The 19,978-nt window shown below is 35.1% G+C and overlaps 2 protein-coding genes across 3 annotated transcripts in view; both read right to left on the bottom strand.

Moving 5' to 3' along the window:
* LOC113232611 overlaps nucleotides 1-2,636 on the bottom strand; it is a 10,004-nt gene extending 7,368 nt beyond the window's left edge. The window contains exons 1-4 of the mRNA XM_026467381.1: nucleotides 2,486-2,636; nucleotides 1,510-1,598; nucleotides 1,195-1,276; nucleotides 983-1,064 (exon numbers count right to left, since the gene is read on the bottom strand). Of these exons, the coding sequence (XP_026323166.1) occupies nucleotides 983-1,064; nucleotides 1,195-1,276; nucleotides 1,510-1,565 (220 nt within the window). The 5' untranslated portion in view covers nucleotides 1,566-1,598; nucleotides 2,486-2,636. The remainder of the gene's footprint in view (nucleotides 1-982; nucleotides 1,065-1,194; nucleotides 1,277-1,509; nucleotides 1,599-2,485) is intronic.
* Nucleotides 2,637-3,858: 1,222 nt separating this feature from the next.
* LOC113232440 lies at nucleotides 3,859-18,015 on the bottom strand. Of its 2 annotated transcripts, none has more exons than XM_026467174.1 (14): nucleotides 17,915-18,015; nucleotides 15,756-15,911; nucleotides 14,116-14,204; nucleotides 13,570-13,651; nucleotides 13,401-13,482; nucleotides 12,572-12,779; nucleotides 11,442-11,565; nucleotides 8,958-9,117; nucleotides 8,129-8,231; nucleotides 6,906-7,041; nucleotides 6,640-6,680; nucleotides 6,111-6,276; nucleotides 4,662-5,966; nucleotides 3,859-4,252 (listed from the first exon to the last, which is right to left on the bottom strand). In XM_026467174.1, the coding sequence occupies exons 1-14, from the start codon at nucleotides 17,945-17,947 to the stop codon at nucleotides 4,061-4,063; spliced, it is 2,877 nt and encodes a 958-aa protein (XP_026322959.1). In that variant the 5' UTR covers nucleotides 17,948-18,015; the 3' UTR covers nucleotides 3,859-4,060. The 2 variants fall into 2 exon arrangements, with proteins under 2 accessions (XP_026322959.1, XP_026322960.1); XM_026467175.1 differs by lacking the exon at nucleotides 17,915-18,015 and adding an exon at nucleotides 16,450-16,621.
* Between the last annotated feature and the right edge of the window lie 1,963 nt (nucleotides 18,016-19,978).

Here is a 19,978-nt window from a genome sequence, read left to right as displayed (position 1 = left end):
AGATGGCGCTACGACTAAAAATTCGTTGAAAGTCCAAGTACAAAGACAATGCAAGAACATAGAAAAATTCGTGAGGTCCGTTGGTTCGTTCCGTGGCTTAGTTGGTATAGCGTTTGGCACGGTACGCAAGAAGACGTCAGTTCGAATCCGACCGGATCGAAGGAATTTTTTCTGAGTGTTTTTCTGAGTGTTCGATCTTTGTATTAATAATTATAACAAACTAGTGGAGTAATTTCACAAAAATAATTGAATATCAATTCAATAAAAATGTAGTTATGTTTTATAATTATTATTATCATTATCAATTGACGGGACGAAGAAGTCGTGCTCTTGGTGGTCAGCAATACGCTCACAAAGATCTGAGGGGCACCGCCACTGCGTCCGTTACCATGAGACATAAATTTGATAAGTCCCATGTTCTTAGCACCCTTAATGTATAGTTTATTCGTATCGTTTCTTTGTTTTAAGTTTATTCTTAGTTTATTTGTCACCTAAGTAAGTTTAAAAGTATGTACGGAGTTGAAACCTGTTCCAATGCCGTTTGTATCCGGTATTTAATAATTTTTTATATACACGTGTGCTCATCGTAATAATAAAGTAATTTTAAGCATGTCCTTCAAGTTTAATACGTAATCTTGTGAAGTTTGACAATTGTCAGCAGCGGATGTTAAGCGGATGCTAAGTATGAAGGTGGAACCTGAAAAGCCGCATGTAGTGCTGAGGTTCCGTCCTTTTTATCGGCACTAGAGTCCACATTTCCGAAACTGTTAACTGTTAACCTTTTTATTGTAAATGTGCTTATGAATGAATGTCTTATTATTTTTATTATTGTATTTATTTTGAACTCTCGCCTCTCCCAAGGCCTATTATTATTATTATATTTATTTTAAACTCTCGCCTCTCCCAAGGCCCAAAAGATTAATTTTAAATTTTTAATTTTTTTTTAAATTTTTATTATTATTATTATTATTATATACCTTACCCGTAGCTCTGCACAAATCGTGTCTCAAGATACATTGATTCGCCATTATCTGAGCAAACGTGGCCAGCTCATTGCTCCAACGCTGAAATTAAATTTTGCTATGTTATTTGACATATTCTTCCAAAAAGATTACATAATTGCATACTTGCTATAACGAACAAGGGCTTGCTATAACCATCAAGTAGAGTAATGTTCTTCTTAGTTTTATTTACCAATTTGTTCATTCCGTAAGCTTTGGGCAGCGGTTTTTCTGTCTTTCCTGTTTCTTTTCCCTTTGCTATTTTTGATCTGACCCTACGAATAAAAATAAGCCTTACATGAATGGCTTAATAGAAATATGTCATATAATGATGCCACTAATGCTGAATTTTCATTTCTTGGCATATAATACTGGCGGGTTGGTTGCACACTCATTGCTGCTATCTGGTTTCTAGAAAACTTTCTAAAATTTACGCAACACATCATGTTTTGGTATTTTAATGATTGAGATACATTGATTCTAAGAAATTGTACTTAAATATACTTACGCATTGGAAACTTCAAGAAGCTGTGTAGCAATAGCTCTTGACATTGTAACGTTCATGGGTTGGAAACAGCGCACACCTGTTACTCTTTGCTGTAAAGACCTTGTTAATTTAAGAAGAGCATTTGACTTCACAGTTTCACTGACAGCAATTTTCATGTAACCATATTTACCGCATACATTTGTATTTGATTGCCATGACAAATTAAGGTAATTTGCGCAGAGCAAAGCAGGTCTACATAACCTACAGAATTCTTGATGGAAAAAGTTCTTGTAAGTGAAGAGTTTGCGTTTACTACGTTTTGTCGCAGGGTCAGGCGATGCTGTGATGCATTAGAATGAACTACAAGATATAACTAAAAGAACTATAAGAATTCTATAAGATAAGGCTACAATTCTTTAAACAAACGGTGAAAAAGAAGATGCATACGCGTCATAGCACTATCGGTGAGTCGACATTAAGCTGAGTGGATGACGGATTCCGTAATAGCACAGTGCACACTCCATTATTCCAACTTTAATATTTAGTTTATTTATTTAGTTAATAAGTCGAATTAATTCTTAGTAAATCTTGTGTAATTATTTGTATTGTGTGTCAAATCATATAGTGTGTATGTGTACTGTCCTGTAAATTATTAACGGAATAAACAATTTTCTTTCTTTCTTTCTTTCAATAAACGGTGCCAAGCGGTGTTGCGCTGCGCAACGCACTCTTTCCACAATGCAAGTATAATATACTCGTAGAACACATTTTCTATAGAATAAAGTATACATTTCTTTTAATGCAAAATAACAAAATAGTAAAGCCACGCGACGCATCCTGTAGTCAGCAGCTTGTACTGCCACGGCTATGCAAAGCGTACCTTTGTATCTCGACAACAAAGTACATTTCTTTGAAGGGCAGATAGGAAAGGAACAGATCTTTGTAGCTTGCTAAACTCTTGTTTTTCTTTGTAATGTAATAATAATGTTCAACGTACGGGATTGTAATACAAGCATAGGACGTGAGCTCCTTCCGGGCAACTTCCGATTGGAGGGCAGTACTTCGTCAAATACGAATCTGTGCTGCTTACGAAGTCACGGACTACAGAACATCGTGCCCTTACAAGCAGAAGAGCCCATGTTATATAAATTGCCTAAAATAAAAAAAAAATGAGATATAAACATAAATTAATCGAAGATGAACTGATTCTTAATCTGTATATGAGTGACAAATCATTATCAACGACACGATGTCATCAGGATGTGCAAAAAGCATATACGACCTTCTCAGGTTCCATTTCAGGTCTATTTCTGTTTAGTTTGTATTAAAGTTTTACCTAGCCTCCTGGAAGGTATCGAATAAAAAATAATATACTTTGCCGATGATACTTGTTTATATTATATAATAATGTGATATTAAACGATAATTTATGACGATGCGAGCAGTACTATTTTAAAGTTAGTGGATATAAATTTGTAGTTGGAGTTTAGCTATAACTAAGACGTCAAATGCTATAGGGTCCAGGAATAACCAAGTTGTCTAAACGGCTCAGCTTTAAGGTGTACGCGTCCTTAAATATACAAAAACTTCAGACGTCGAAGCTGCTGGATTAATTTATTACAGTTACTAACTAGTGTATGCCACACTATGTTATTGTAGCCCAAAAGTTATTGCCGCTACCCACGTCACTATTGTAGTGATGAGGGGATTTGCTAATAGGCGTTACGTACTCGCCGATTGTTTCCCAGGATACGCCAGACATACAGAATATATGAACGCCATTGCGAGGAGGCGGTTTTTCGTGCACTCCAGTAAGATGATGGATAAACACAAGCTCATATTAAATAAAACTTACTCTACGGAACATAATCACCGAAAATCATTATTCAAATCATTAGTGATAATCATTGCTTAAAGTACCACAATACAAAAACATTGTTAGACCGACATTTAATTTATCTTAATTGTAGATTTATTGATAAGTTAATAAGATTCTAAACATTTATTTTATCAACGTTATTATATACAGAACTATTTCTGAATCTAGACAACACGAGTTTGGAAAGAAAAAGTTTACAAAAAGAAAAAAACGTATTAAAGTCTAGATAAAATCGTTGACCATAAAAATAATCTAATATTTCAGGGAAATAAAAATAGATTGCGAATGCTAAAAAAAATTTACTTCTAACCCAAAGTCATAAAAATGACCACCATTCGGAAAAATAAGTTATAGATAACTTTTGTGCTCAAATAGGATTCACTACTGCAATGGCGTTGTTAATAACGCATAAATTTGTTCTTTGTTTACTGCATGTTTTGCAGTTTTAGTAAATAGGATACTTGTTCTACATATTTGGTATGTGATAAATTAAAAAAATGGATAATTTCTTTGTGACTAAATAAATTGGCTATGACATTTTATTTCTTAATAATCAATTATTTATAATGACATAAAATTCTTCTAAAGGTAAACGCTGAGAAAAAATTGGTAACGATATGGCAGAAATATTATTTCACAACATCCAATGCCGATCCAAACTCAAACTCATGACAGCTATCTTTACAGCTATATTCAAAAGCCATGCAGAGATCGAGCTCGATCAGGTACATAATAATCCATCTTATTGTTTCTGGCTGTTAACTTGCTAGGTTGATGTTGAAACATTTCTGGTCGCCTCAACATTTGTTCTCGTGGCTTTTGGAGGTCGTTCTGGGGTCTCATTACCGACGACTGCATTAATCGACGAGTTAGATCCCGTTGATGCTAGAACATACACGAATATATATAGGAGTTAATATGAAAGAAGAAAAATATGAAATTCAAATGTTACTAGTAATTATAGGTCATAAGGGAATCTCACAGTTTATGATTTGGGTATTGTTCATATCTACTCATCTGTTTATGACATGGGAACAAGAAAGCCTTGTTCTAGCGTTGTCATAAATCATCGAATTACAATGAGCAACAAAGAAAGAACATGAAAAAATCCAAAAGTATTAGTTTTTTAATGAGATATTATACATATTACTAAAAACGAATACTTTTGGATTTTTTATACAGGTACCTACATATATTTTTATACTTGTAAAGGAACTCCCTCGTTAGTTTTCGATTCGCAGTGCTGTTTATTTTAATTTTTAAATAAATATTCTATAAAAAAAAAACAACTCACAGTAGCATGTCGTGGGTTATCATCTATACCATGCATTTTTCGTTCTAATTTATTCAGTTTTTCCTGATAGAATCGTCTTCGATCAAAATCTAAATGTCCATCCGCATTTTCTTCGTCATAATGAGGTTTCGCTCTGACATTAGCATCATCAGTAGAATAATCAGGTAACAGTAATTTGTAATCATTATAATCTTCATTTTTATACAATGACTTGCTTTTTATATCATTGTCTGAATCAAATCGTCGATTAAGCACATTAGCTTCTTTGCCTCTGTCGTAGTCTTTCTTGTCTATATACGGTTCATGGAATTTAAAATTATCAGGTCTGTAAATTGATCTTTCCTTGTAGGTATCAGGTCTTACTCTAGACCTATCTTTAAGGTTATCAGTCCTATCAATAGGTGTCATATTATCATCACTGGAATAGAATGAATGCTTGAGTTTTTGGAAGTCCTGTTTAGTGTTTTTTCTAGATGAGTAATTCGGTTCTTCGTCAGTAATTGTTTTATAATTTGTCTCTGGTTCGCTTTGAGGTCGAGCTACCGGTGTAAGAGGATGTTGGTCTTTTACTGCGTACATCGGTGATATACGACCTTGTTTGCTTTCATATTCTTTGTCAGAAAATTGCTTTTCCATCTGCACTCTATCTTCGGTTTCAGACATTTGCTTATCAACAATTTTATTCATACTCTCTACATCGTCAGGTACTTGGTTAAAGTCTAATATAGATGTAAAATCAATATCAGGTGTTGTTTCCTGGTATGGTTTCGAATATCGATCTCCTTTTTTAGGTTTAGTCACTAAAGAACCATATATTTTTCTTAATTTTGCATCAAACAATTGCTTCTCGCTTCTATCTAATTCTATGTGTTTAACTTCTTGTTCTAAGGTGTCCAACAAATTCATCAATTTATTGTCTGATTCTTCATCGATATTTGTAATATCTGTTGGGAAGCCCTTCAGTTTCTTACTTCCCTCAAAATACCGAAATTTGTTTTTTAAAAATTTGTATTTCGAATTAGGCAATGTATTGTTTGTATAAATTCTCCGTGTTGGTGACTTGAACAGTGTTTGGCGGGGTTTGGGTTTCGCTACGATTTCATTTGGGTATTCAGTCTCTTCGTCTGAATGTTTGTTTATTGGTTCGTGAATTTTAGGTAGCTGTTTTTTGAGTGATGCGACTTTAGTTTTGAATTTTTTTAAACTTGAACTTGATTTTGGCAACGTAAATTTAGAAGCTATAGAGAAAATGCTTTTCTTTTTTCCTGCATACTTTTTTGGTTGTACTTTTGGTGGCGTGTATTTCTGAAACAAATAAATTAATAGGATGAGATAATTAATTGCCTTTAAGACAAAATGTACGCAAGAAAACAAGTAGTAGCCAAGGTTTTACTTTTGTACAAGAAAATAAAGCAAGTTTACAGCAATTTCTAAAAATAGATAATGTACCTTTTTAATTGCCGCTGCTTTTTTTAATTTCTTTTTTTCTTCAGTTTTCTTTTTTAATTTTTGAGGCGTAATGCGACGGTGAAACATCGAGGAGTAATCTACGTTAGCCATGTCATCATTTTTCTGGGAAAAATGTCGCGGCTTTACTACGACTTTTTTTGATGTTCTGCGGAAGAAGAAAAATCCAGCTCATAGAGTCACGATACAGTTTTTATTTAACAATGTATATTAATTTCCTAAAGAAAGAAAACTTCTTGCTTTTGTGACGAATATTATTATGTTTTTTAATTCCATAAAATCAAATTCGAATGGGGCTAATATTAACCTTTGAGATTCTAGGCTTCATAGTCTTTCGAACCCGAGTGGGAAAAAGCATATGGCTGAGTCTTCAGGGCATTTGAAGATAAAAGTGAAGTTATACCTTATTCTTTAGATTAAGATACTGATTATAAATAAAGTACAGTATACGTTTGAACAATTTACTCATGGCTCTCATTTTACTATTTTAGTAATTTCCTATGAAACTTACTTGTTTGGTGGTTTGTTTGGGGGTTTGATTTTCTGTTTTGGCTGAAAAAAAATAGAATTCATTCAAATTCACTTTCATGGTATATTGAAAAGTAAATTATTTTAGTATACATTTATGCATACTGTGGCAGCTAGACAGTTAAGAAGTTATCTTGACTGCTTAATTCTATTCTCATGGAACCATCTGCAAGTTATATGCATCATAAAGTTAGTGTTTCAGTAAACGTAAATTTTATAATTTTTTCATAGTATAAGTTGTTTTCTTACCTGATTATATGGAAGTATAAGTGGATGTTTAAAGGATTCTTCTAACAAATTGTTATCAGGAAATATATTGAAACTCTCTGCTGAATATTGGTCTAACATTTTTGGCATAATTAGTTCGTCGATTTCGTCTTCGTTACTAGAAATCAAAATATTTAACTGTATTGGAAGTAAACCAAAACAAAACAAGACATTAGAATTATTATTAATACAAAGATCGAACAAAAGAAAATTCTTTTGATCTGACAGGATCTGACAGGTTGCCCTAGATTGGCAAAACAAACACAGGTTATGTGTCTTGTTGGATCGGAGGTATTTTTCTTTGTGTTCGATCTCTGTATTAATACTTATAACAAACTAGAGGAGTAATTTCACAAATAAAATTAAATATCATGTTAGTCAAACATCATAATATTCATTACAAATAATATAATAAGACATTGTAGAAACAATTGTGGCTTAATGATTTTTCTTATCGCCTCTCAAGCAGAGGCCGTGGCTTCGAATCCGGACTCGCACTTTGAGTTTTTTGGAATTTAAGTGCGAAACTTAATTTGAAATTTTACAATGAGATTTTCGGTGATTGGAAACATCGTGATGAAACTTGCCCGTCGAAAAAGATTCACAACACTCAGAAGACGTGTTAAGTTCCCAAACCGCATTGGGCCAGCGTGGCGGATCATGGCCTAATCCCTTGTCTGAAAGGAGACCTGCGCTCAGCAGTTAGTACAAATGGGTTCATGATGAAAAAAGACATGAAAATAATAAAAAAAGATTTTTATATGAATTTTAGAGAGAAACAGCCGAACACACTTCCTGTTGTTTCTAAGCATGCGGAAGTTAGTACAGGTGCTAAAATATGTAAAAACTATGATTAAGTATAGGAAAAATATTTTCAATATCATTGAAACATTTGAATCAACACAGTAGATTTGTAGCAACTTAATAATGTCCGCATTACTGTGTTCCGGTTTTGAAGGGACAAGGTGCTGGTGAAATTACAGGCACATAGAACTTGTCAAGTTATTTCTCAGGGAGACGGGCGTAGCATCAGAGCTCCTCAGATCTTTGCAATTTAAGGCTCTAAGTCGCACTGCACCTGTTATGGACAGGCGTATAGCTTACCTTCACGACTTATTCGTCCTTTTACTTGATATTATAAAAAAAATCTTTCAGTATAGTTACACACTGCATCAGATTCCACCCAATGTAAATATGACACTTACTTGTAACCGCGTCGTGCAGCTTTTGGTGGCATATCTTCGACAGTGAAAATTGGCAGGAGAACTACAGCTGGTTTGCATTTTTTCCCATCACAGTATACATTTGCTGAAAACAAGCAGAAAAGACTTTTGAGCGACTATGACTTTATGACGATGGGCTGTTTTTTCACAACACTGAAAACCCTCGAGGAAATATACTTTTGCGTGGCAATCACGAATTCAGATGTATATTTACTTAGCTTATGCAGGTGCATAGAAGAAATAAATTGTTTGAGATAGGTAACTAGCGATAACATTGTAGAAATATATTTATGTGCAAGAAGCACCGCACCTCTGAATAAATTTTCTCCTTTTGAATAATATTTTTGCTTCGTTTTAATCGATGGATGTTTTGTAGTTTTCCTTAACAAAAGTTTTAGTTTCCATCATTACCAGCTCCTTCTTCACGGATTTAACTTATAACGGATAACTTATTGTCTTTTTTAAACGACTTCAAAAAAAGGAGGAGGTTATCAAATCGACTGTGGTCTTTTTTTTGTATGTACGTTACGCGATAACTTTTTGGCAGGCATTTGTGAACCGATTTTGATAATTCTTTCTTTTGGAAGGAAGGTACCTCAATCGTGGTCCCATTTAAATTTGAAGAAAATATTCCACCTCTAATGGTGGCAAACAAAGGGATGAATGACTTTTGAGGTTGGTTTTTTTAGTTACAGAGTACTAGTTAGTAGTACTGTTTTTATGTGTAATAGTATTTTGGTACTTTTATTCTGTGCAAATGTAGGTTGTCCAATATAAACATAAAATTACATGGAAACAGTAATGTTTTTACCTTTGGAAGTAACATTCTCACAAAGGCAGGCGTTGTCCTCATCAAAACCTGGTGGGCAACCGCAGCGGACAGTATATCCAGGTTTGTCGGGCGGGTTGATGTCGTAGACAGGTCCCCCTGGCTTTGGGCGCGCCGAGAAGTTGCAGATTATTTGGACTGACTGTGTAGAATTGTATTGTATAAAAATATAGAACTAAATAGGTACTGATTAAAGGTAGTAACAAGTACTGAAACAATCAATCGATGTTTAATCACATCGATATAACCAGACTTGTTAAAGATAGGCGTTATAAGACCGATATACAAAAAAGGGAAACGCGATGACTACAATTACAGACCTATATACTACTATATACTCTTGCGCACAGACAAAATTATAGAACGATATATAATTAATCAATTGAACAATTATTTAACTAGATATTATATTATTAATACAAAACAATATGGATCTCAGAAAAAACAAAAGCACAACACAGCTTCTAAGTTCTTTTTCTAATTGAGTAAACAATTATTTAGACAAAAAATGCATGTGCTTGTAATATTCATTGGTTTTAGTAAGATGTTCGATGTGTTGAAATATGAAAAACTTTATTGCAGGCTTTCGAGGGCAGGCATTAGAATTGTTTAAAAACTGTCATTCCAGCTGATACACGACAGTAAAAATAGCAAATGATCTTAGTAACTTAGCACCAACTAAACAAGGCACATCCCAGGGTTTTTTGGGCCTACCGAATATTTACTTTATGTGAATGACATGTCTAATGCCATTAAAAAGGGTTCTGAATACCAGTTCGCTGATGACGCTTGTCTTTTAGTAGCCAATAAGAAGTTATATGTGTTACAGACTGATATGCAAGAGGATTTTAATCGATTATGTAAATGAGCCCACGACGTAGGGTTAGTAGTAAATGCACAAAAAACAAAACTTGTACATATACACTCGTCACACAATAAAGCACCTGATAAACCGACTACCATTTGAAGTTGTAGAAACTCACATGTATATTGGCCTTGTTATCGATAGCAGATTTAGTTGGGGACCACACAAAGATCATGTACTCCTATGTGCAAAATTAAGATCTATTTTAGGCAAACTATCAATACTTATATATAATAGCTTAGGAAATGAAACTATTTTTCCGGATTAAAATCGCGTATATTTTTTTTTTTCAAACAAACCAACGTTTTGGGCCCTTTACTTTTTCCTTATTAAACTTTAAGGTTGATCTCATCGAGTATACATATAACCAGAAATAGAGACGAAATGTCATTTAATTTGTTTGAAAACTACTCAGCCATATCATTACTGTGACAACTGCGCCCCGATTGGCTAGCCCGAATTCGAAACAATTGACGGGTATCGTCAATGGGTGTCGTCAACTGTTTCACTTCAAATCGACCAGTTAACTTGAACTTTGCTATAATGGACGAAAATTGCAATATTACATATTTAATTACCGCTTAAATGTGCTTCGTTTGTTTTGTAATTAGATGTTTTGCTGTTTTTCCCACACTACCGAATAAAACAGCACGGCATTGTTAGAGATATTATCTTTATTATAATAAATACAGAATATTTTTTGGAATATACAGAGACGTACACACAGGTCCGTAGTTGGCCTGTCTATATTTCAGTGCAAACGAGAGTTGATATTTGTAAGAGCTGTATCGCTAATGTGTTACCAGGAATATATGGCCCTTATTTCGTCTCTATTTCTGGTTATATACTCGATGGTTGACGTATATGGCCCTAGCTGACTGTGTAATTGGTTACGGTTTAAGCAGTACTATACCATAAACCATAGTTTGACATATAACGCATACCTGAAAGACATTTATAACTTGCAACTAAGAATTGTAAGATCTATTTTTCTAAACTATATTATAACTAGATATAGAGATAATGATACTGGTTTGTTCCGTTATTGTACAGTAATGAGTATTTATGATAAAGTCAAGTTGTCTATTTTAACTGAATTTAATTATGTACAAAATTTAATTGTATACCAGAGACCAAACAATTCAAGAATCTTAAATACTAAAAAATATGTACTCCCTAAAACGGATAATGTGTACGGTACTCGGAAATAAGATTCAGTAATTCTTAAATTACTGAATGAATTGCCTGGGTTGCAAGATTTATATGGAAGGATATACCCGCAGTGGTTTTTAGAGCCATTGCTGCATGTAGAATAAGAGTGTATAATAGCCTTAAGTTTATTAATAATAAAAAAAAGATACCAAATATTTTAAACATTAAAAATGTTTTTATATTGTTATTTACCTAACTGATTTACTGTAATATCATTTTTCTTATATTACGAATACGAGAGTTAGGATTTTTTGTGTTTTCAATCACGATTTAGCAGAAAGAAGTTTAGTAGGTAGATGTTGTGTATTCGGGATAAGCAAATAAAGATCTTTTCGATCGATAGAGGATGCCAAGATCGAAGATAAGGTAATAAGGAAATCGAAACTCACGTTATAAATAAGATTGGCATTGTTATCATGGTACGCGTACTCTGTATATCCAATAATTCCGCAACCCATGTAAGTAGCTTTCGCGTATACCATCTGAAGGTACAGCTTACCGCCACCAGCCACCCTTGATTAACAGAAATTAAGGAAAAGTCATCATTATTACATTCACTTAGTGCGTATCGATTCATGTGCTTTCAACTTTGAAAGAGCAACGTATTTAATGTGTAGGGAATACTGTATTACAACACCTTTTGAACTGCATTATCAGGTAAATTTTACTATTTTTATGTTATTGGCAGTAAGTTTAATTTTTATTTTAATTTTTCAGGCTTTTTTATGCCACTGCTTGACAAAGGTCTCCCTTCTCTTGTTCCACTGGCATCTAGCGCGTCACGCCATCTTCTTCTGGGTCTTCACGTCTTCGTCTTGCGTTTAGAGGGATTCAATACGTGCTGGTTTTTGAGCCAGTTCTATTTCAGGTACTGACAAACGCTTGGCGACAATGTTACGTGTTTTTCTAATAAATGCTGTTCATGTTAACGTTGAAAAGCCCCGAATTATAGTTTTCGGGAAACGCAGGTGGTACGTCGCGAGACTCCGTTCACACACCCAAGACTCCACTAACCCCTTATCCAACTCATATACAGTATTTAGACATTGCTACTTGTTATTCCGTTATACTTACATTACTACTCTGTTTTGTTATTGTAGTTTTTAATGAGCATAATAATATGAGAATGAGAATAATGGGCGTAATAATATGAGAATGTGATATCCCGCGCTATTGCTAACCTACCATAAATTATAACTTTATTTCTTATTGACCCTATATGAGTTATAGGTAATTATTAATACAAAGATCGAACACTGACAAAAATCCTTCAATCTGGCTGGATTCGAACCAGCGCAGCGCCTTTAGCATACCTATGTATGCCTGACGCTCTCTCAACTCGAAATTTTCTATATTATTTTCTGCTTGTTGCAGATTTTTGTTTTTGGTTAGACTTCATGAGTTGAGTCCCATACGAGTTGTTTTTTTTATAAATCACGCTTGTTTTTGTATTTGTTAAGGATGTCATTTGTAACTTCATTGCGGGCCAAATGTTCACTCAAATCCTAAAATTTTTTACCGATCGAAATCTGGATGCGTGTCAATTAACTCTGGAGTGACATAATCCTTATGATTGTACCAGGACCTCAGAGCTTGCGTAACAGCGTACATTAGTTTTGGTTGGATGAGACCTTTAGTTTTGAATTTAGCACCGGCCGATACTGGTAACCAATCAGGGTGCGTAAATCTGACGAGGCCTGCTGATTGGCCGGGATCTGAGAAAGTTTCTGAAAATAGTAGAATTAGTTTTATAATTTCGCTTTAAGCAAATGTTATATTTGAATAGTTTTCATGAGATTTATAATAATATGTGACACTTAGTGAATTAATTGTTAACCATGCTAATATAACATTCTTCATCTACTTAAACTAAATTACGTAAGATGGCGGTAAGAGAGAGATATATTGTCAAATGCAACGTTATACCTATTACTAAATAAATTTTCCATAGTCTACGACTGAACATGGGTGCTAACAAAAAAGTTGGTTCAGCCAGAATCGCCAAGATTACGCGCTATTACTACGTCCATAAATTTGGGCAAAATCTAAGCGCTTTTTGGGTAATTTAATACAACTTAAAGGACATTGCGAATGTTTTTTCGGATAAAATGTAAAATGTGTGTGTGTGTGAGTTTTAGGTTCTTCGTTACAGTTCGAAACGTGTTAGAGCTCACGATACGCTTTTAAAACTCAGCGCGTGAACATGCCCTGTCTGCGCTTGTGATTTTAAATTGGTGGATTTTCTATAGAATTTTTTTCAAATAAAAAGTGCATATAAGGTATGCCAATAAAAGTGAACGGTGAGTGGTATAAAGTAAGAAAAGTGTAAGGCGACTTCGCAAACTTACTTGACGCTCGACATAAGTCGTGCCTCAAAATGCATTGGTTAGCCATAACTTGAGCGAACGTAGCCAGTTCATTGTCCCATTTCTGAAATAGTATTATTTAATCTTGAAGGCTCCATAAAACAGATGGACTTCGTAATTGAATTGTACACCAATAATTTGTGAAACATACCAATTTGTTCATACCGTAAGCTCTTGGAAGTGGTGCCTGTTGCTTTCCTGTCTCTTTGCCTAAAGCTATTTTACTTCTGATGCTGCAAAATAAAAATAAAAATTCTGATTTTCTGTTAAGCAATCGTCCGTTATGAGCGGTATCTGCGGGGATAATAATAATATTTATTCACATAAATATATTTGGCGGTACATGGTTAAACTAATCACGTAGTAATGCCTCTACGCGTAGGAAGCTCTGTGAGACACTGGATATATCTCGGAATGATAGTTTCTTCTGATCGCTCCTTGGTGGAATCTCGCAGTGTGTACTCATAGTGGTGCGAAATAAATACAGTTGTCTAACAGTAAGGACTTTAGCTAATTTGTACAAATCGCAAGTCCCCTATAGTGTTTATGGTATATCATCTTTAGCACAGCTCAAAATGAGGATAAAAATGTTCATGATAGTTAAAATTCAACTCTTGTGCCTTACAGAGAGAAAGTAGTCACTAGTTACAAATATCCTCCTCTGCAGACCCTGGGAGAACCAAGCTATATTACTCACGCATTTGTAATGTCAAGTATTAACTGTGCCAGTTCTCCGGTCATTGTAATATTCATGGGCTGATAACAACGTGGTCCTGTAATTTTGCCCTGAAAAATATATTCTCAATAAATGTCTTGAAGAAAAAAAGATCCTTGTTTAATATGAGCACTACTAGTGGCGCCACCACCTCTTATGTAATTATACCATAAATTTCCTCTGTTTGAAGTCGTGGTAGCCTAATGGTTTGACCTACAGCCTCTCAAGTATAGGCCGTGGGTTCGAATCCGGTCTCGCATCTTTGAGTTTCTCGGAATTTATGTGCGAAATTTAATTTGAAATTTACCATGAGCTTTTCGGTGGAGGAAAACATCGTGATGAAACCTGCACGTTGAAGAAGGTTCACAGCCCTCGGAAAACGTGTGAAGCCCCCAACCCGCATTGGGCCATGATGTCTGACTATGGCCTAAATCCTCGCCTGAGAGGACCCCTGGCCAGCAGTGATACGTATAAATGGATTGATAATCTCCTGTGTCTGCATATTTGCAGCAATAAAGAGTGACAACACTTGCTTATAAAGGGGCGCTCTTGTTCCCAACACTTCAAATGTTGAACCGAGGTAAAGTAGTGTGTGTCAGCTTACGTCATTATTGTGATTAATAACTCCCCTTTTACACGTGGCGAACACTTTTGATTTGGTCAATTTTAGACTGAATAAAGGACTGTCTTTCTGTACTTATACTTATTGTAGTAAAGAAATAAAAAACCGCGATGAAACAATTTAATACTTATGTAATATTCATTTTATTGAATATCATGTTTTTATTGCCATATTCATATTTTTTGTGAAAATACTCCATTAGTTCGATGTATTTACTTATGGATATAAAGATCGAACAAACACAAAGAAAAATTCCTTGATTCTGGGTGAATTCGAATCAGCACCTGTTTGCCAGATCGGGGCTAGACGCTCTCCCAACTCTACGAAATGAATCAGTATACCTCACGAATTTCTTTGTGCCTATTGCCGATCTTCATTGACAATGCCGATCTTTGTTTTATATTTAAACGGCTTTTTTGCCGTAGCGCCATCTGTGCGAAACATATGGTTTTTTCTTCACTCAGTCAGTCAGTTGACAAGAGATATCGCTTCATTAATTGCAATATTTATTTTATTTGTATCAATAATAATTTAATATGCATTTGCACATCTTTAGTAGCAGTAGAGCTCTTTGTGAAAGAGTTCGTCCAAAGAAGTACTGTCACCTTACACCTATTTCTGCCGTCAAGCAGTCATGTGAGCATTACTGCGTTCCAATTTTGACGGGTAAGGGTACTTGCTGGTAAAATTACAGGCACACGGGACTTGTCAACTTATGTCTCACGGTGACACGTCTCAGAACTTTGCGACTTAAAGCGCTGAATGGCACTGCAACTGTTATGAACAGGCATGTCGCTTAACACTAGGCGCACGACTTGTCCGTCCCATCACTTTATATAATTCATAAAAACCTACCTTTTGAATTGTTTAATCGCGATTTTTCCCGTTTCAAAATATTAGTATTATGCAACGCCAAAGTTTAAAAGTGTTCCACTTAAGAGCTCAGAAAAAATGAGATTTAGGCATAGGTATGTAATTTAATAAAGATGAAACAACTTACAGGCGTATAGTACATGCATAAAACATGTGATCCTTCCGGGCATGTTGCAAGGCCTGGGCAGTATTCCTCCAAATATATGCCTTTTGGTTCGTTTGCGTCTCGCACTTTAGAGCAGTTAATGCTTAGCAAAATAATAGCCCAGAAAAAGGAGAATGTCTGGAAACAAAGACTTGTTACATTACATATTTAGTATCAATTAGCCTGGTTCGAAGAATGGTTCTGGATCTACTGCAACCAAAAGATAGACCATAGACATAGACATTAGCGTATGGCATTCATTTTAGTAGAGGTCACTAAATTTAACCCTTTCGTGGATAATGGTGTTTATTAAAATTATTAAATATTAGAATACGACAGTACGGGGTACCCAGTTTCGCTATAAAAAGGATCTCAGAAACCAATTACAGACTTTACAGTCCCTTTCCAGTACTTTCTATGTAGTTGCCACTTACTGTTTCTTCATAGAGAAGTATCAATATTGTACTGACAAAATTTAATGATATACACGTACACATTTGTAAATGTTACATTAAAACTGTACAGTGGACACCGACGTCTTTGTAGGAGGTGATACCAGTACATGTCAGTACTACTGAACTTTCTAACAGCAAAAGTTTTAAGTTTTACCCAAATTTTGTTCTCTAAAATGCACATAAAAAGAGAAGGGAATTATGGTCGGAGACAAAAGACTAACCAATCTCCGTTTCGCCGACGACATCGTGGTATTCTCCTTTTCTGCTGCAGAGCTTGGTGAAATGATCAACCAACTTAACAACGCAAGCCTCGGGGCGGACTGAGGATGAATAAATCGAAGACCAAGATTATGACTAACAGCACGCAACACAGTGTGAATGTGGGAGGTTTGGGGTTTGAGTACGTCTAGGAGTACGTTTATCTTGACCAAATAGTCTTTTTCGTACAGGCAATAATAGTAAAACAGGTTGCCCGACACACGGAAAATGCCTGGAGAAGTTTTTTGTTCAACGAAAGACCAGATGAAGGGAAAATTACCACTATCCCTCAAAAGAAAGCTCATGGGCGTGCGCATTCTTCTCGTCATTACTTACGGTGCCCAAATTTGGTCGTATACAAATCGCCAGAAGTTCGCATAAGGGGTAAGTGCATATCTTGTAAGTAAAACTGACAGACCGCGTGCGAAACAACATACTGCTTACCAAAACACAAATCGTTGACGTTGGTCAGAAAGCCGCGAGTTTAAAATGGAACAGGGCCAGACACGTCTGTCGCATGTCAAACGAGCTGTGGGCAAATACCACCACGGAGTGGATCCCACCAAACGCAAGACGAAGCCGTGGAATACCCAGAACGAGATGGCGTGACGAATTGGACGCGAATAAAAGGCCTGCCGTTAGCGTTAAATCACGAAGAGTAGAAAGAGGGAAGGGTGGCCTTTGCCCTGCAGTGGGACAGTAAGGGCTGAAAAATGAATTAAAATGTTGATATTTTTAGAACCAACTTAAAATATGACACAATGGCATTTATCTTGCTATTGACTGTCATAGCCGTAATTTCTTGTATACAAGAATGTTGACGGGATCAGCCGTCAATGACAACGCGTAATTATTATATTGAATCAAAATAAGCCTTACGGCACAAAGGACAGTAGTGACCTTTTAAAATGAGGTACTGTTTAAGTACGGTCCATAAACGGGTTAAGTACCTTGGGCACTTGGTCACTGAGTCCTTTAAAGAAAACAATGACGTGAGAGAGAGAGAAAGAGAGAGAGCGTAGAGCGCTGCAGTGCAGGGCAATATTTTGGCTCGTAGGTTTGAAAGGTGTACTAACAACGTAAAGTTCAATTTATATTGCGGCGATACGGAGTGAAAGCGAATTTTGTAACGATATTGTACATAGCAATGAACTTTAAGGTCATTGTGTAACGTACAAACTAGATACGAGTCAAAAACAATGCGGAATGCGCATGGGACTTCTCTACTTAGGTCTCAGGTTGACGGCCGCAGTGGCAGTACCTCTTGTAACTGTTATGGGCAGGCGAGTCGCTTACCACCACGAGCACGACTTGCTTGTGCCGTCACTTGGTATCGTAAAAAAAAAATTCCAGAGCTTACATGTTACTTTTCAAATTTGTGACTGCGACTCAGTTATGTTCATACACGATGTGTTCAATTTCACTTACCTCGTGAATCATTTTCAGGACAGTTCTTATCATCTTTGGCACATACTTAGTTTAATGTATACACAATAGAAGAATTTATGTATTCGGTCTGGTATTTCACTTTGTACACACGTTATTAGTTTCCATCTGTCACATAATTATCGCATAATTTATATTAAATTTAACGTTAGATGACTTATTCATTGAAAACTGATTAACAAATTCGGAAACTGTGTCAAGAAAAATGTATGCTACCAGGTAACAATGGTTGCAGTACGTTACGAAAAAAAGATAGAAAAGTTTAAAATCAACAAGTTTCGAATAAAGTAGGACATAAAAGAGGCCTGCAAATTAATAGAGAGAAACAGGGTGTCCATCAAAATTAGTAAGTAGGTCTATAAGGACACTACACGAAAATTTCGTTATATTGATCTTTCTTACTTTAGGTGTATATAACATATTATTAAGTTTGTTGAATATCACGAATAACAAAAACAAAGACCCGCAACAAGCACATAAAAAAATACGTAAGGGCTGCTGGTTCGTTCAGTAGTCCAGTTGGAAAAGATGGAGCCACGGTATGGGAAGGCGCTGGTTGGAATCCAATGAACTTTTCTCCGTGTCCGATTTTGGTATTAATAATTATAAAACATATTTCTTAGTTTTTGAGGTACAGCTATAGAAATTAACACTGATTTGTAACAAGGACACGTACTAAAGCGAAACCATGTAAGATGAACAGGTTCAAAGTAGACAAATCGTTAGGCAGCATTCTTAATGCATAAGGTCACAATTAATTGAAAGTCAAAGTTTGTTTTCTAGAAGTTAAACTGAGTTATGTACTTTCAAACAGGCGATCCCTAGTTTTAACTTTCACATAGAGCGGTAAGCTTCGTTAAGCGGTAAGAACACAGTGTATGATGATTGAAGAGTTTTTTAATATTTATCAAGACAGTTATATATGTATAATCTAAGAACTCTGCATATGTGTTTTTCTGTAGGAGTAATTTTCGATATGTTTCGCGATCATTGTTTGTTTTTGTGTGTGGTAAGCACATGAGTCAATAGTCTACTAAAATTCATATAACGTCATATAAAGTACAGCTCTAAGTCAACCCCATAGGAGTTCAACAAGCTACGGTTCTGTGTTACACACTTTTTTATACCGAAAATTTATCCTATAAAGTAAGTAAACAGCAGACACTGCAATTCAAAGTTTACACGAACTAATTGTATAGACAAAACACTACCTTCGTACACTGAAATGTTTACAAACTGTCTACTATGCACAAATAAAAGTGTGACTATGAGACCTCCGTCGACGGTAAACTTTTTTGAAACACTGAATTAAGACGTTTTGGCAATAGGGATGGGAAATTAAAGAAAAAATTGAAATTCTGATATTTATAGTGCTTATGATGATGTTTGTAGTGAAATTAATCCTACAATCCCCAGGATCAATAATAAGTCCACATTTGTAAGTATTTTATTTTTTTAACCGGCTTAAAAAAGAAGGAGTTTCTCAATTCGGCTGTATTTTTTTTATATGTATGTTACGTGATAACTTCGCATTTGTGAACCGATTTTGATGATTCTTTTTGTTGGAAATTTCAATTCCCATTTGGTTTTGCGCAATAATTCCTTCAAAGTACCAATTTGAAGGAAATATTAGCAAAACCTGGAAAACCGTAAAAAATGCCTTATTTTGCAACTTCGGAGTGCAAAAATAATAATCGCACTTGTGATATTATTTATAGTGGTGTTTCATATCATCGTTAAGTCTTATTCTGTTTAATTTAAAAAATTCTCAATTTTCTGTTTATCGTAATAACTTGTTACAAGAAATGAAAAAATATATAATTAAAGTTAACATCTCAATTTTGTCGTCGGTCGGCTATTGACCGCTAGATGGCAGCAAATCAAAACGTCGAGACTTGCAATAATAAGTATAGAACTTTCAATGGTATATTATGCTAATTGGGTAAAGTTTAAATTATATTGACAGTCCAGAATTTGTTATTTCTTTTTAAATTTGAAACTAAGATCAATCATTATAAAGAGTTCATATATGTAAATGTGCGAGTT

Source organism: Hyposmocoma kahamanoa, unplaced genomic scaffold, assembly GCF_003589595.1.
Source record: "Hyposmocoma kahamanoa isolate Upper Pololo Valley unplaced genomic scaffold, ASM358959v1 76, whole genome shotgun sequence".
NCBI classification, from domain to species: domain Eukaryota; kingdom Metazoa; phylum Arthropoda; class Insecta; order Lepidoptera; family Cosmopterigidae; genus Hyposmocoma; species Hyposmocoma kahamanoa.
The sequence above is the reverse complement of the archived record's forward strand: the minus strand, read 5'-3'. Positions and strand labels throughout refer to the sequence as shown.